General features: G+C 43.5%; 1 protein-coding gene across 1 annotated transcript in view; it reads right to left on the bottom strand.

The window, feature by feature from the left end:
* Positions 1-14,746, bottom strand: part of LOC135905197 (uncharacterized) — a 285,140-nt gene that overhangs the window by 216,033 nt on the left and 54,361 nt on the right. The window contains exon 7 of the mRNA XM_065436218.1: positions 8,725-8,791. Coding sequence (XP_065292290.1) covers positions 8,725-8,791 — 67 coding nt within the window. The remainder of the gene's footprint in view (positions 1-8,724; positions 8,792-14,746) is intronic.

Below are 14,746 nucleotides of genomic sequence, written 5' to 3'. Positions count from 1 at the left end.
CCCATCCGGCCGCCTCGTCTAAGCTACGACAAACTGGCGACGAGGACGAACCCGTTCTCCTTCCACGAACACCTGCTCCTGCCCGCACGCTGCTAGCGTTCCACTTGTGCAACGTGCAGCTGCGCAGCGTGTTCTGTCACCATTCGCATACTACAAGCTGGCGACGAGGTAAACCATGTATTCTGCTGCTGCTTGCCTCTGCCATTCTACTACTGCTCCTGCATAGCTTCCGGCATGCCCAAGACTGCAACTACTTCTACTTCTACACCGTCAAACTCAGCTCCCCCGTCTTTGTTCCCGGTGCCCAGCATGGCGTTCGCACCACCCATGCCGTGTTTCCTCGCAAATACCCGGTAGTCCTATGGTACCATGGTTGACTTGGAAACGTTGTTTCTGCACGTTTCTCCAGCAGACCGGATGCTAGGCACTACAAGACGAGAGGAAAAAAACCATTTTACCCAGTAATTAGGGCTTTGAGGCGCAGCGTCTCTACTACGACCTGGCCGCGCAAACGGACCTTACAAATGCAACATTCGCAGACATTCTTCGCATCATCGACTGATATTATGAGGAAGGCACAAATCCCCTCGTAGATCTTATTATCTTCAGGGACAGTAAACAAGAATCTGGGAAACCTTCCAGGACTTCGTCACCGCATTACAAATGCTAGCGCCTGCTTGTGCGTTCGGCTATTGGCATGACGAATCCGTGACCAAATCTTGCAAGTCGTCGCATCAGCATGAATACAAGAAAGGTTACTCTACGAGGGACCTTTTCTCACGCTCAAGAGGGCCGAGGAAATCGGACGAAGCGTAAAGAAAGTTCACAAGGAACTTGAATTTTCAATCATTCGCCTGTCCGGTGCCCGGTCCGAACTCCGCGAAGCCAGTGTAGACATCGCAGTCCATTGCTACCGACGTGGTTCACCTCACCACATCGCATCCGATCCAGGCTGTCCGGTCAAGCATGTTCCCTACCGTGTGTGCGGAAAAGCGGGACATTACGCTACAGTTTGCCATTCGAGGAACCGAACGCATCGACAGTCCCCTGCTCGAGCTCAGCTTGTTTCCTCTACCACTGAGACATAATCAGTCACTTCAGTCTCGTCTCTGCTTACAATTCAAGCACCGAATTGCCGTCCCGCAATAATTTATGCCAAAGTCCTCGTAGCGAATACTCCACTCAAACTGCTCGTGGATACAGGAGCTACAGTATCGCTGATGACCCGCTCCATGTACGAAGAACATTTTAAGGGTTTCCCCTTGTCTCCTTCGGGTCTTCGACTCAAGAATTATTCGCAGCAAGAAATATTACATTCAGGACATTTCTCTGGGCTCGTCAAGTACCGCAACAAGGCTTCAGTCGTGACATTCCACGTCACGAACCAAGGCGCTTGTCTTCTGGGCCTGGACGCAATTCAAGCTTTGGGCATGACATTCAAGGGTCTTCGCTCACATGTCAACAAGTATCAAGAGTTCCAGCCGACCCAAAAGTTCAGCTTTCGTCTCTACCGCACAACGCTCCGGCAAAGTTCGCCCATCTGTGCTCAGGACAATTGGGACTTGTAAAAGGTTTCATTCATCCTTTGGAGCTTTTGTGCAACCAGTCTCAACCATACTCCGTCCGCTACCGCTGGTTCTCCATGAGCAAGTCTCCACCGAAGTGCTGCAGTTGGAATCAGCTGATGTCATCGAACGAGTGTCAGCGTCCGAGTGGATTTCTCCGCTCGTCGTGGTTCGAACAAAGACAATTCCATTCGACTTTGCGTCAATCTCAGGGAACCCAACAAGGCTATCGTGATCAACACCTTTCCACTCCCGAAGGCTGATGAACTGTTTCATCGACTCGCAGATACTACTGCCTTCAGTAAGTTGGACTGACAGTCCTCTTACCATCAGGTTTTATTGTCCGAGAAAAGCAGTGAGCTGACTACGTTCATCACTCATGATGGTCTCTTTCGCTTTAAACGTGTATGTTTCGGTTTGGCATCTGCGCCATACGCTTTCCAGCAGATGATGTTATCTGTTTTAAGAGACTGTCCAGGTTCATTGTGCTATATAGATAATGTTTTGATTTGGGGCCACACTGAAGCTGAGCATATTAAAAATCTCCAAACTGCGCTTTCCAGAATCTCAGCCGTCGGTATGTAGGTAAATTCATAGTGCGTATACAGTGTTTCAGAGCTCACTTTTCTTGGACATAGGCTCAGTGCAAACAGCATTTCGCCGCTGGAGATCAAAGTCAAGTGAATTGTTGAGGCGCTACACCCAAATGACAAAAAGGCTCTGCGTTAATTTCTGGGCCTTGCCGTATATTATGCAACATTTATGCCGCAGTACGCTGAATTTTGGTATATTAAGCAAAATTTATGCTGCAGTACGCTGAATTAGTAGAGCCTCTTCGAAAACTGCAAAAAACAAGAACAGCCTTTTGTCTGGGATCAGGATACTGAATACAGCTTCCAGACTATTAAGGAAGTGGTTGGATGCGAATTCAGCACTTCCGCCAAAAATGTTAAAACGTACGGGGACCGTCGTGGCGCAATGCCACCAGTTTCGTCCAGAAGATCTTGCCCGAGTGCGCAACAAGAGAAAGTCTGGTCATACATACTCAGGCTCATGTAATGTTTCCCGTAGGGTAGGTCGCAATACCTTAAAGCTTGAAAATAGCAAATGTTGGAACGCCTCTAAACTTGTGAAATGACCTGCACGACAGGATTCTGTTGATAACTTAACTAAAATGAATGATTGCAGTGACTACCCATCCCTTGGTGATTGTTTTCCACCGTTTCTTCCAGCTCCTACTGGTATAGGAGATACGTTACATTTCTTGTAAACTTGCAATACGCACAACGTCAAGTTCACTACGGTAATGACCATGACACGTATTCGTCTCTTTATGCCAAAAGTCTTATTCTTGTTAATTAGGCCCTATAGGATCCACCCGGGTATGGGGGATTCTCTGCATTCTTGCAGTGTGAATGTGCATTATGCACATTCTTCAATCGATGACAGCCGCAGAGCGGTCTCGACTCACGCTCAGAGCGAACGAGCCACCCATCTGTACTGTCCAAGGGGGCACACGGATGTTTGCATTGTCTGTTTCTTGTACTGAGTGAACGCTATTATCATGTATGACGCGTATGTGTAAGTACGCACCTCTTAGTTGTCTTCCCAAGACAGGTACTTTCCGAACTTCAATGCGACTGTGTTCATGAACTTGTGTTCATTTTCAGTATGTTGTATGCTTCTTTCTCTTAAAAATGGCGTAGCGAAATATGTCTGCTTAGAAAAACAGAAGTCTGATAGTTACATCTACCTGAATTTTCTACTGTATAAGGATGTCATCCACCAAACACTTGTCTTATGGTGCTTACATGTGGTATTTGCACAGCTCATCCCAAGTTACACAACACATCGCAAGTTAAACACATGGCAGGTAGTGAGTCACATTTCCACTGCATTCATTTTCAATTGGCCAACGCCAACTAAAATGTCCAAATGATACATGTACACAAGTGATACTGTTTGAAAACCTTATTCATGGCATATCTGCTTACACTTCTGTATTCTTCTGTAAATTATGGCTCTTGTTTTTTTTTTTCGAGCGAGGAGAGCGAGTGGCGAATTTTCTTTCAAGGGAGAGCTGATGTGATGTCCAGTTTCGGTTCACAATTTCGGTTTCGCATGGTTATAACCAGTGGCGCCACTCCATGGCTAGCGCTGCAAGTGTACACCGCTGTATTTCCTTTCCCCTCACCGGAATACACGCATTCTTTGTGTGGTCCCCGACTTGGGTAGTCCGGCTCTTTTTTGCCGCGCTTCGCGCCCGGATGTTAGGCCCCACGCCGGAGGTCTCCCGTCCGGCCGCCCCGTCGGAGCTACGACACCTTCCTTCTAAAAAGGAATCAGGAGCTATTCTAGGCATTTAGCCTAAACCCATTCTCATTAACTCATTTTCACATTTTTGTTTGAAATAAGCTGCATGCGTTGCTGTGATACAGCGAGGTTATTAGATTTGAACCCTATTTGCATGTAGTCAACGTAAACAGCGTAAAACATGATTATTTTATTTGGGGAGCGTAATTAACTTTTAGATTAAAAAGCGTACAGCTCAGTACACCATCATGTGGTACTCCATTTTCCATGATAAATGGGCGTAAATAAACATTACCAATTTGATCACGAAATGTTTGGTTATGAAAATAGCTCCAATGATGTTTGCATGTTACTAAATATACCAATTCCCGACAGCGCACCTTTGCCGTGCCCAAGAACACCGAAAAAAGTACTGTTTACGAGTGAATTCATCGCGATTTTTAATCTCAATGCGCAAGAGATAGTCTGTTGTCACAAGAACTGCTGCCTCATAGAAATATTACTTTATTTGCATCATTATGATCTGTAGTGTTTATTGGTGCAAGCAGATACACATCATAAACGAATATACACAACACGCACATACACGACGCTCGAGATAAATTCGGCCAAGATAGACACCTTGTCGAGTTCACGGACCACCATAAATTGCAGAACAGGCACATACGCATACATTGACATAGCGATTATACATAACAATGGCAATGCTACGTTAGATACAGAATAAAAAGCTTATGTTCACAACAAAAACCAATTAACATAGAGAACAGCCAGAAGCCTATTTGTAATATACTAATGACAGAAGCACAAACTTGGCGTCACACACTGTTCATGCGCTGAAGCAACTGCTTAGTTCTTCGTCCACTTCTCAGATTTCTATCATACATTTTAACGTCCGAAGCTTACCCAAAAACTTCGATCATATGGTTAACTTTCTTACTTTAACCAATCACCACTTCTCGCTCATATGTCTATCGGAAACGTGGCTATCTGCAACTGACGATACCTTATTTTCCATACCGGGCTATCATTCGGAATATTTTCATCGTCTGGCTGATCGCCACGGTGGACCTGGAATATTTATTTCCAACACATTATCTTATAAACAGCGTGCACATATCTCATTTTCCATGGCCAAATGCGAATCAGGTTGGCTTGAATTTGACAATCACTTTCTACCAACCAACAAAAGAACTATCATTGGTTCAATTTACCGTTCCCCATCGTCATCTTACGATGATTTTTGTGGTGAACTTGATAGTTTATTAAACTCGTTCATTACCAAAAATTATAATGTAATCATTGTCTGCGACATTAACATTAACATTACAAATATTAACGATAGTTCTTGTGTCCAGTACACCAAGTGCTTCATTGGACATGGTTTGGAATATTTACTAGATTCTCCAACACGATGTGCTTCTTCCGGTCAAAATACGCTTATTGACCATGTACTCAGTAATATCATGACTAATCAAAAAGCTGGTGTAGTCAATTTTAATCTGACAGACCATTATCCAATTTTTCTCTTATTAAATACTCAAACTACTTGTAAAAATAAAATGGTTATTAAGAGTTCTTTCGATTCAGGAAAATTTGTGGATTTGGTGTCCGGCTCTGACTGGGGCCTATTATCCGAGGAATCTTGTGTTAACAAAGCATTCAGCACTTTAAATGAGAAACTAACAGATATTATAAATACTTGTACGTCTGTATCCTTCATATCACGTTGGTATTCCACCCCCAGGCATCCATGGATCACAAGAGGACTACTGCGCTCTATAAATAAAAAAGATAAGCTCTTCAAAAAATTAAAACTCCAACCATTTAACCTCGCCCTTAAGGGTCGATTCAAATTATATTCACAAACTATCACCGTCTTACTTAAACAAGCTAGGAGAACATACTATGAAAATAAAGTGCTCGAAAATGGGAATGACTGGAGAAAGAATTGGAATGTAATTAAATAATTTTTAAATCTTAATCAACAGGACACACCTGTGACAGGGTTTACGTACGGCACCAGCACTCTAACTGATCCTATAGATGTCGCAAATTCACTTAATGAATCATTTTTCAAGAGCTCTGCAGCCGCTTCCCTAACTTGCCCAAGTTGCCCCGCGTGCTTCACTCCTTTTTCTTAAAACCCACATCACCAAATGAAGTTTATCGCACTATAATAGGGCTCAAGACCACAGGCTGTGGCCTAGATTCAATTCATCCATCAAAAATCAAACTTGTTGCTCGTGAGTTATCTTTTGTCCTCTCTGATATTATTAACACTGCATTTCGTACCGGCGTTTTTCCAACGAGTCTCAAACAAGGAAAAGTAACTGCAATATTTAAAAAGGTGATCGAAATATCTTTTCTAATTATCGCCCTATAACGATACTGCCATTTTTTAGTAAAGTAATTGAGAAGCTCCTTGTTAATCGCCTAACGAACTACCTGACAAAATTTAACTTTTGACTTCTAAGCAGTTTGGTTTTCGTGCTAACTTATCAACTGAATTAGCACTGATAAAACTAACTGACAGCCTAAAGCAGTTTATCGACAATAGGCTATGGGCGGGAGCGGTATTTGTTGATTCAACTAAAGCTTTTGACACCATTAACCACTCCATTTTGTACGCTAAACTTGAATCATTTGGAATTTGTGGACCTGCTTTAGCTCTTTTGCAAAGCTGCCTTACTAATAGAAGCCAGGTTGTTAGATATGGAAGCGTTTTATCCACTCCAATAACAACGAACCAGGGCGTTCCACAAGGATGAATTTTGGGTCCTCTGTTATTCCTCATTTACATTAATGACTTACCATCATCGCTTAACAGTTCTGAGTGCATCCTCTATGCTGACGATACAACGATATTCACTAGTGATAAAGACATTAACAGTCTACTTAGAAAGTTAAACGCCGATGTCACGAATCTTGTGTCTTGGTGTAAAAATAACTTGCTAAACGTAAACCCTGTTAAAACAAAGTTTCTGTTATTTCACTCGTCCCAAAAAACGCCTACAAGAACCCCTGAACTATACATTGATAACTACGTTATTACCCCATCTAATTTTATTACTTTGCTTGGTGTTACATTAGACCCCCAACTTAAGTATAACATTCACGTAAACTCTGTCACTAAGAAGACTGCTTTCGGCATCCGCGTGCTCATTCGAACAAGACACTGTTTTCAGCAATATATACTAAAATCACTGTACTACGCTTTCATTAACAGTCACCTTACTTACTACATTTCATCATGGGGCAACACATATCCTGCACATCTGACAACCCTCATTCACCTTCAGAACCGGGCGGTCGGAATAATTACCCACAGTTCATACATCGCATCAACAGCGCCCATTTTTCGCACTCTAGAAATTCTACCCTTAACTTGCACATTTCAACTGAAACTATGTCTTATATTGTATAGAAGTAGAAACAGTGACATTCCAACTGAGTTACTTCCCTCAACGCAACTTTTCAATACAAATAACACGCGGTTTTCTGAAAATAATAATCTCTTGCTTCCTAAAGTCAACACTAACTACGGTAAAATGACAGCCTTCTTTACCGCAATTTCATTTTGGCATTCACTGCCATCAAATATTAAATCATGCTCTTCATTACACTGTTTCCGGTGGCTTCTAAAACAGTTCTTATTAACAACATACCTTAACTGATTATTCGACAAGTGTACATACGTTTATATGTGTGTCTATATATAGGTATGTATCTATGTATGCGTGTGTGTATACATTTATTACTGTGTAGCCATGTTTCATTATTTTTCTCGATTTATGTTGATAGATAATCAGCCTATTGTAAATTAATTTTGTTGTACTGTTGGATTGCGCACTTTTGTTCGTAATCATTATACTTCTATTCAATTACTGTGTGTTGGGCTGCTGAGCACGAGGTCACGGGATCGAATCCCGGCCACGGCGGCCGCATTTCGATGGGGGCGAAATGCGAAAACACCCGTGTGCTTAGATTTAGGTGCACGTTAAAGAACCCCAGGTGGTCAAAATTTCCGGAGTCCTCCACTACGGCGTGCCTCATAATCAGAAAGTGGTTTTGGCACGTAAAACCCCAAATATTATTATTATTCAATTACTGTGATTATAGTACCTTCATGTGTACTTCAATATGGAATTATTCTTGCTAATTTTTGTATAATCTTCAACTACCCGATGTTTCAGTAATTACTTCTAGCATGTTGATTGTATTTTCACGCTGTTCTTACCCTCGTTGCTAATCCTATATTACATATTTTGTACATGTTGTAACAGGAGGTCCCCCTGACAGTTTCTACTTTGGGACCTCCTTCTGTATTATATTTTATTTGCAAGTGTATTGTCTAATAATAATAAAATTGATTGATTGATTGATGATTGATTGATTGATTGATTGATTGATTGATTGATTGATTGATTGATTGATTGATTGATTGATTGATTGATTGATTGATTGATTGATTGATTGATTGATTGATTACCACACGGTTGAAAAGAAAAAGGAGGGGTGTTAAAATCAGTTACACTTTTCTTTTAAGTCACACTATTGGAAACTTATTATTTTTATTCGAAACATTTTCTAATTATTGTTGGTCATATGCTGTTTCGAACGTTTGCACTTTCCAAGGTGGATTGCGTCTTGTGAAGTACAGGTATGCTGCTAATTTGTCAAAGATTTAAGCTAGGTTTAGCTAAACAATGCTCCGTCGTTTTTCTTTTTGTGTATACATTATACAAACTCGTTAGTCATAAAGCCTAGTTACTTGCAGAATGTAGTATTTAAAGAACAAAGGCCAATCGAGGATCGTAGGCTTTGCAGCCTTCGCAAAACTTACTTTTTTGGAGCTTATTGATGAGCGTAGCAAGTACATCAACTCGACGTTGGTTGTCCACAATCTGGCTCTGCAAAGCACGAGAGGTTGGATCAAGGTTGGCATAGCAGTTTCAGTGTGAAAGTCTTCAAAATAACGTACGGTTCACTCGGTAGTAAATCTGATATTGAACGACAAGCTGTCACATCAAAATAAATTTCGGCACGCCATTCTTTTATAGGGTATTCAGCTTATTTCATTAGCTTAAGGAGGCCGCTACTGTTTTGTTGATGATGTGCTGTTTTGGGGCGCAATGGCCAGATGTCGCAAAAGAGGGCCAACAAGTGGTGATGAGTTGTCGATGAACCAATGAACTAGATATAGTAGATGTACCATCGCTCTAAAGAGGCCTAAAAACAGTCGTTGTAAAGTTTGTAAAATACGTATCTAAGAATCATGGCAATGACTAACTAGGTGTGCTGAGAACAAGAGAGATGTTACGAAGGTATGATATGCTAAAACGGGACAGCAGTAATAGTTTTCAAGCAACACTGCTGCGTAACAGGATCCTTCAACGCAAGGGCGGGAGGTGCACCCTCATAAAGAAACACTAATACCGCGGCAACAGCCTTTTGTGACAAGCTGTGCTACGGATCTGGTGAGCAGGATACTTTCTATAAATCAAAATGATCTACAGAGACTGGTTTACCATCGAAAGCGGGTCTGTGCCAATGCATATTGCTGGGTGGAGAGAAATAGCCAGTCTGTTTGCTACATGGAACCACTTCGCACGCTTATGTTCTGCTTTCTGACAATCTAGCAAAACAAGCAGAATGGCCGACTTCTCACCGCATCTACTGCACTAGTCACCACTAGTCAACAAATAATTGTAGGTGCCATACATGCGCCCTATTCTGAGTCGACAGACTACGACATCAGTTTGTCGCTTCTTTGTTGCAGCGGGCCAAAATTCTAATTGTACCTTAAGTGCAGCTTAATAATTGTTTCAGTGTCCAGCAAGCGTTGCCAATAGCTACTTAGTTCCTTTCGCAGGAAAGGCTCAAAATTAAGGGGAGGAACAGCTGGGAAAGTATTAATATATTTCATCAGAATGGATATTACGATTTCGTCGTTGATATATCAACTTCGCGATGCCTCTGTGTAGGCAGCTAGCATAGTTTAAGATATCCATGGCATGCATCAGTAGCGCAGAACAATGGACATAGGTAAATAATTACCATATTTTAGCGCTTTTCTAGAGAAATTAAAGCTCTTGTAACCATTCAACAATGTCTAAACGTTGCTTCCTTTCCAACTTTTATTTCTTTCAGTTTTTTTTTTTTACCAATGAGAGTACTGCATAGCCACTGCTTCAATATACTTGATGGGGGTGCAGAACGCCGCATTTTCATTTCTTACGCCAGCACGTCCGCCCCAATGCGCTTCCTCATTAATCAAGTGACTACTCTGTGTACAGCTGAAAGCAATGTTCTGGCATCCTCTCCATTCTGTTTCTAATTACCAGCGCGCAGGACACGCTCTTAAAAGCTCGTTATCAAGAGCAAGCGCTCGAAACCGTGTCACAATGATCCGCCGTTCTCTCGTTCCGACCATGCACAAATTTTGCGTTTCCTGTGCAAGAATGCGCCTACTGTTCTCACCCCATCATTTCCTGTTATGCTTTTCCTTGTTTTCCGAACCATCCTGGAGCATTCTGTGACGCAAAAGACAGGAATATGCAACCACGAGAAACGGTAACCCCGTATGCCATCGCGGTGGTACCGTTTATTCGGTAGAATATCTCGCTTTGTAATTGCACAAGAAAATAAATGATGCGACATGCTTTCTTTTCAGATTGCATTAATTCAATTCGACAGACCTAATTTGGGAAATTTGAAAGATAATGAAGGATGACCTTCTTATTCTAAAGAAATATTTTTAATCTAACTCTAATTTGGCAATAGTCATAAACTTCAGCGCTTCTCGTGAACTTTGCTGTCACCTAGGGCAATGATATTTGGCTCAAATTCAACACTTTAAGTTACAACAGGCTGAGAAACCTCGAAAACAGTACTGTTCATAGATACAGAGAAAAAGAAAAATCTCGACTTAAACCAATATTGTGCAATGTTCTGTTCAAACGATATTTTCTTCACTCTAATATAGCTTGATAGTCTGTAGCAATTCATTAGAATCATTGTTGTTGACACGTACTCTATACCTACATATTTCCGAGAGCTGTAGCTACAACACTTCTTATTTCTTTATTTTTTTTTTGGGGGGGGGGGAGGAATCTAACTACAGTGCGGATTCGCGAAAATTTACAAGAAGTGCTTCTGACTCTCCGGGCGCTTCCACGTTTTCTTCTTGGCAATCAGGCAGCAAAATATACCCTTCTATTAAATCTAAAAATGGTCGCCACCCGCCGTGGTTGCTCAGTGGCTATGGTGTTGGGCTGCTGAGCACGAGGTCGCGGGATCGAATCCCGGCCACGGCGGCCGCATTTCGATGGGGGCGAAATGCGAAAACACCCGTGTGCTTAGATTTAGGTGCACGTTAAAGAACCCCAGGTGGTAAAAATTTCCGGAGTCCTGCACTACGGCGTGCCTCATAATCAGAAGGTGGTTTTGGCACGTAAAACCCCAAATATTCTTATTAAAATGGTCGCCACATCTGCCCGGCTCTAATTATTTGAACACACCACAGGCGGCACATAAATGCAGACGGAAACTATTAAGGTGGAGGCGACACGTCGCGTGAATTGGCCCTCCCGATTCGAGGACTTTTACCGCCAGCGGTGACCGCGGTCAACCAGTGCAGCGCCGATGAACGCACGAAGCGACGCCCAGTGGCGCGATGCGCATGCCACACTTTTGTCGGTCGCACTAATTGGACTCAACGAGCTCACGATAACCCACAGCCTTATAGACAGAAAAGCCCTACTGTCTTCTAGAGCTAAACTGGAAAGCAAAACTTTCTAAGGAATAGAAAATTCCCATCAAACATTGTACGACCCACTAATGAATCGAAAATCCGTTTGGTATTAGAACAACATCGCTTTTTATTCGGCTTCAGAGGGAAAAAAGCATTTGATTCTAGCTTAACAGGCATTCAATCGACAAAAATATTTTCCAGACTATTGTATACGGACTAGGTTTTTATCAGTGCTCATATACTAATTTGGCGTTCCCTTAAGCAAAAGAAATGAAATAATGGCGTTTTACGTGCCGAAACCACTTTCTGATTATGAGGCACGCCGTAGTGGAGGACTCCGGAAATTTCGACCAGCTGCGGTTCTTTAACCTGTTCTAAATCTAAGTACACGGGTGTTTTCGCATTTCGCCCCAATCGAAATGCGGCCGCCGTGGCCGGGATTCAATTCCGCGACCTCGTGGTTAGCAGCCCAACACCATAGTTCCCTTAAGTTAAAGTAGACCACAATAAACATCAAAGGCTCTTAGGATGGTAAGTCATTTCCAGCTGACGAGCGGCTACGCTATATCAAGAACACTGATAACGCCAGCAGGACAAGCAATGAGGCGAAGTTCAGTGCGCAGGGATAGCTTTTAATGATTTTGCTTGTTTTGTTGACGTCATCACTATATCACCGCGGAAAATTTGAAAAGTTTAAGGTCAATGCGCCACGTGGTGGCACTGACGCGAACTAAAACCTGACATCCAGAGAACATGAATACGCGACTGCCCTGATTCTGTCGCCCAGATCGTCAGCGCCTAGCGCTTAAAGTGCAACTCCGGCGAGTTTTTGACCATGTCAAGGTAATGGAATATTTAGGTTTCCGAGACCCTCCTGTCACGCGTCTGATAGAAGAATTGTTACGCGAATCCGAAAATAAACTTAAACAGGCAAAACAGCGCAAAACCGAAACCCAAACCTGCTCGAGCGAACCTTTCCGTGTGACATCACGAGTGTCTCCACCGGAAAAGGCGAGCAAGGCATACCGTCCCTGGCAGCGAAGAGCATACGCTGGGCTCAGTTTTATCGCGCCGGACCTTCTAGTGAGAATGTCAGCTGCGCCAGCTCATCGGATATGTTATATGTTGACAGTTATCATTCGGACCAATTCAATAGCCACGAATCTCCGTTCGAATTCGACCCGCCGCCACCAGAGCCAGCGCCCACGCGCTGCATATCGTGCTGCAACATGAAGACCAAGGGAAGCCCTAACCACTGATTTTGTACACGCTGCTTGCTATTTTAGGTATTTTACCCCTTCTCAGGGAAGCACGTCGCATGCTCAAAATAACATGTAGAGCAAGACATTCCACATTCGTATCCCGCAAGAACCTCGTTGACAATCCAAAGCACTGAACGGTACATTTGTTTACATCGGCAGGTACAGCGAGATATATATCTCAAGCGAGATTCGCTTGAGATATAATGCCAGCCCCTCATTGGTAGCATCAATTATTGTCAGAACATATCAAAACAGGCAGATCTTGTGAATGGAAGCACCGTTAGATTACTTTGAATCGCGCTGATACGAGCGACCATAGACCTGCGCAAACAGCGAGCAGGAGACCGTAGTACGGAAGCGTTGTTATCCTGTCTACTTATCATCCTTCGTATTCACTTCATGCACACAATATGTTCCTTAAAGTGGACATAGATGAGGACTTTCCACGTATGATCGTTTATTTAGAAAACGCGTAGTTTTCTCCTGGAAACGCCGATGCCAGTAAAGACACCGTTGGCAGCTGAACGAGGCGGTTGTTTAGGCTGTTGTATCGAGGGACCTACGCTTGTGGCCCATTTGGGATACGAGGCAATCAACGCACCTCGCAACCTAAATAATGAGTCTACATGACTAAAAATACACCCATGTTCGTAGTAGCATCTATATTAGGGAAGCGCCGGTGAGTGCAGCGGGCAGCTTTCCTTCGAAAACGGCAACGTACCGATGTCAACACTACTCAGTGTCATGGCTTCTCCTTTTTGTGTGTGTGCGCTGTACGAAATGAGCAATTGTGTATTTCAAATCGGTATGGTCAAAACTTAACTACAGAAGGAGTTTTCTTCATCCTGATGGCTCAGTTAGCTTCAGGTCACTCGCTCAGGTCAGCCAGCCCCAGACGCATGAACTACGCGACTGTGACATATAGGGTTAACCTCGCCTGAACGCGATCCGCATCAGCTCGAATTGCGTGTGCGGATGCCGACGGCTGAAGTCCGTGCAGCCAACAACGCAACACCACATGCCTCCATCTTTTGCTCGTCTGCAGGGACCGCAACTTCTCGTCGCGACAGCAACTTCTCACGCCATGCACCAGCTCACGATCGTAGACTTTTTGTCGCTGTCGTCCGCATGAGCCCGGCATGTTCTGGATGGAACGCTCTTGACGTCATACACAATGTGGCCTGTAACTGAGGAGGAGGCAAGGTAGGGTCCTCGATGCAGTTAAATAAATTTATTTGTAAAAAATATCTAAAACTACCAAAGCTGCTTTTTTAGGACGTGACGGGAATGTTTTGAGGAACGCATCCAGCGAGTTTTATCGACATACGTTGACATCGAAAACTCACCGCAGTTGCCCTTTAAGGTTCAGCGAGGTTTGTTGTCAGCGCAGGGCAGTTGTACTGCCTAGAGCGCATTTCAAGCGTCTTCTCCATTGCTGTGGCCTCTGAAACAAACTCGGCGAGTCTTGGGTTGCGTATCAATTTGGTGAATATCTGCTATTTCACACCCCGCATCAGGAAGCGCACTTTCTTTTTTCCAGACATGTGGGGGCTGGCATGGCGGAAAAGGCGAGTCACCTCCTCCGTGCAGATCGCGATGTTCTGATTCGGTAGCTGTACGTGGGTTTCCATGAGAACTTCAGCCCTTCCTTGCGTATGACACTCGTGAACGTCTTCAAGACGTCCTCACGAGATCGGTCGCACGTCCCTAGGGTGGTTGGTCTCTCTGTTCTCGAACCAGGTTCGAGCAGCGCCATCAAAAATAAAAAAGATGGCGCAACTTCTGCTCGCCGTTTCAGTTGTTGAACGTCGCGGTCCTCTCATATGTCTCCAGCCTGGTTGTAAGTTCTG

Source organism: Dermacentor albipictus, chromosome 3 (assembly GCF_038994185.2).
Source record: "Dermacentor albipictus isolate Rhodes 1998 colony chromosome 3, USDA_Dalb.pri_finalv2, whole genome shotgun sequence".
In the NCBI taxonomy this organism is placed as follows: Eukaryota; Metazoa; Arthropoda; class Arachnida; order Ixodida; family Ixodidae; genus Dermacentor; species Dermacentor albipictus.
The sequence above is the reverse complement of the archived record's forward strand: the minus strand, read 5'-3'. Positions and strand labels throughout refer to the sequence as shown.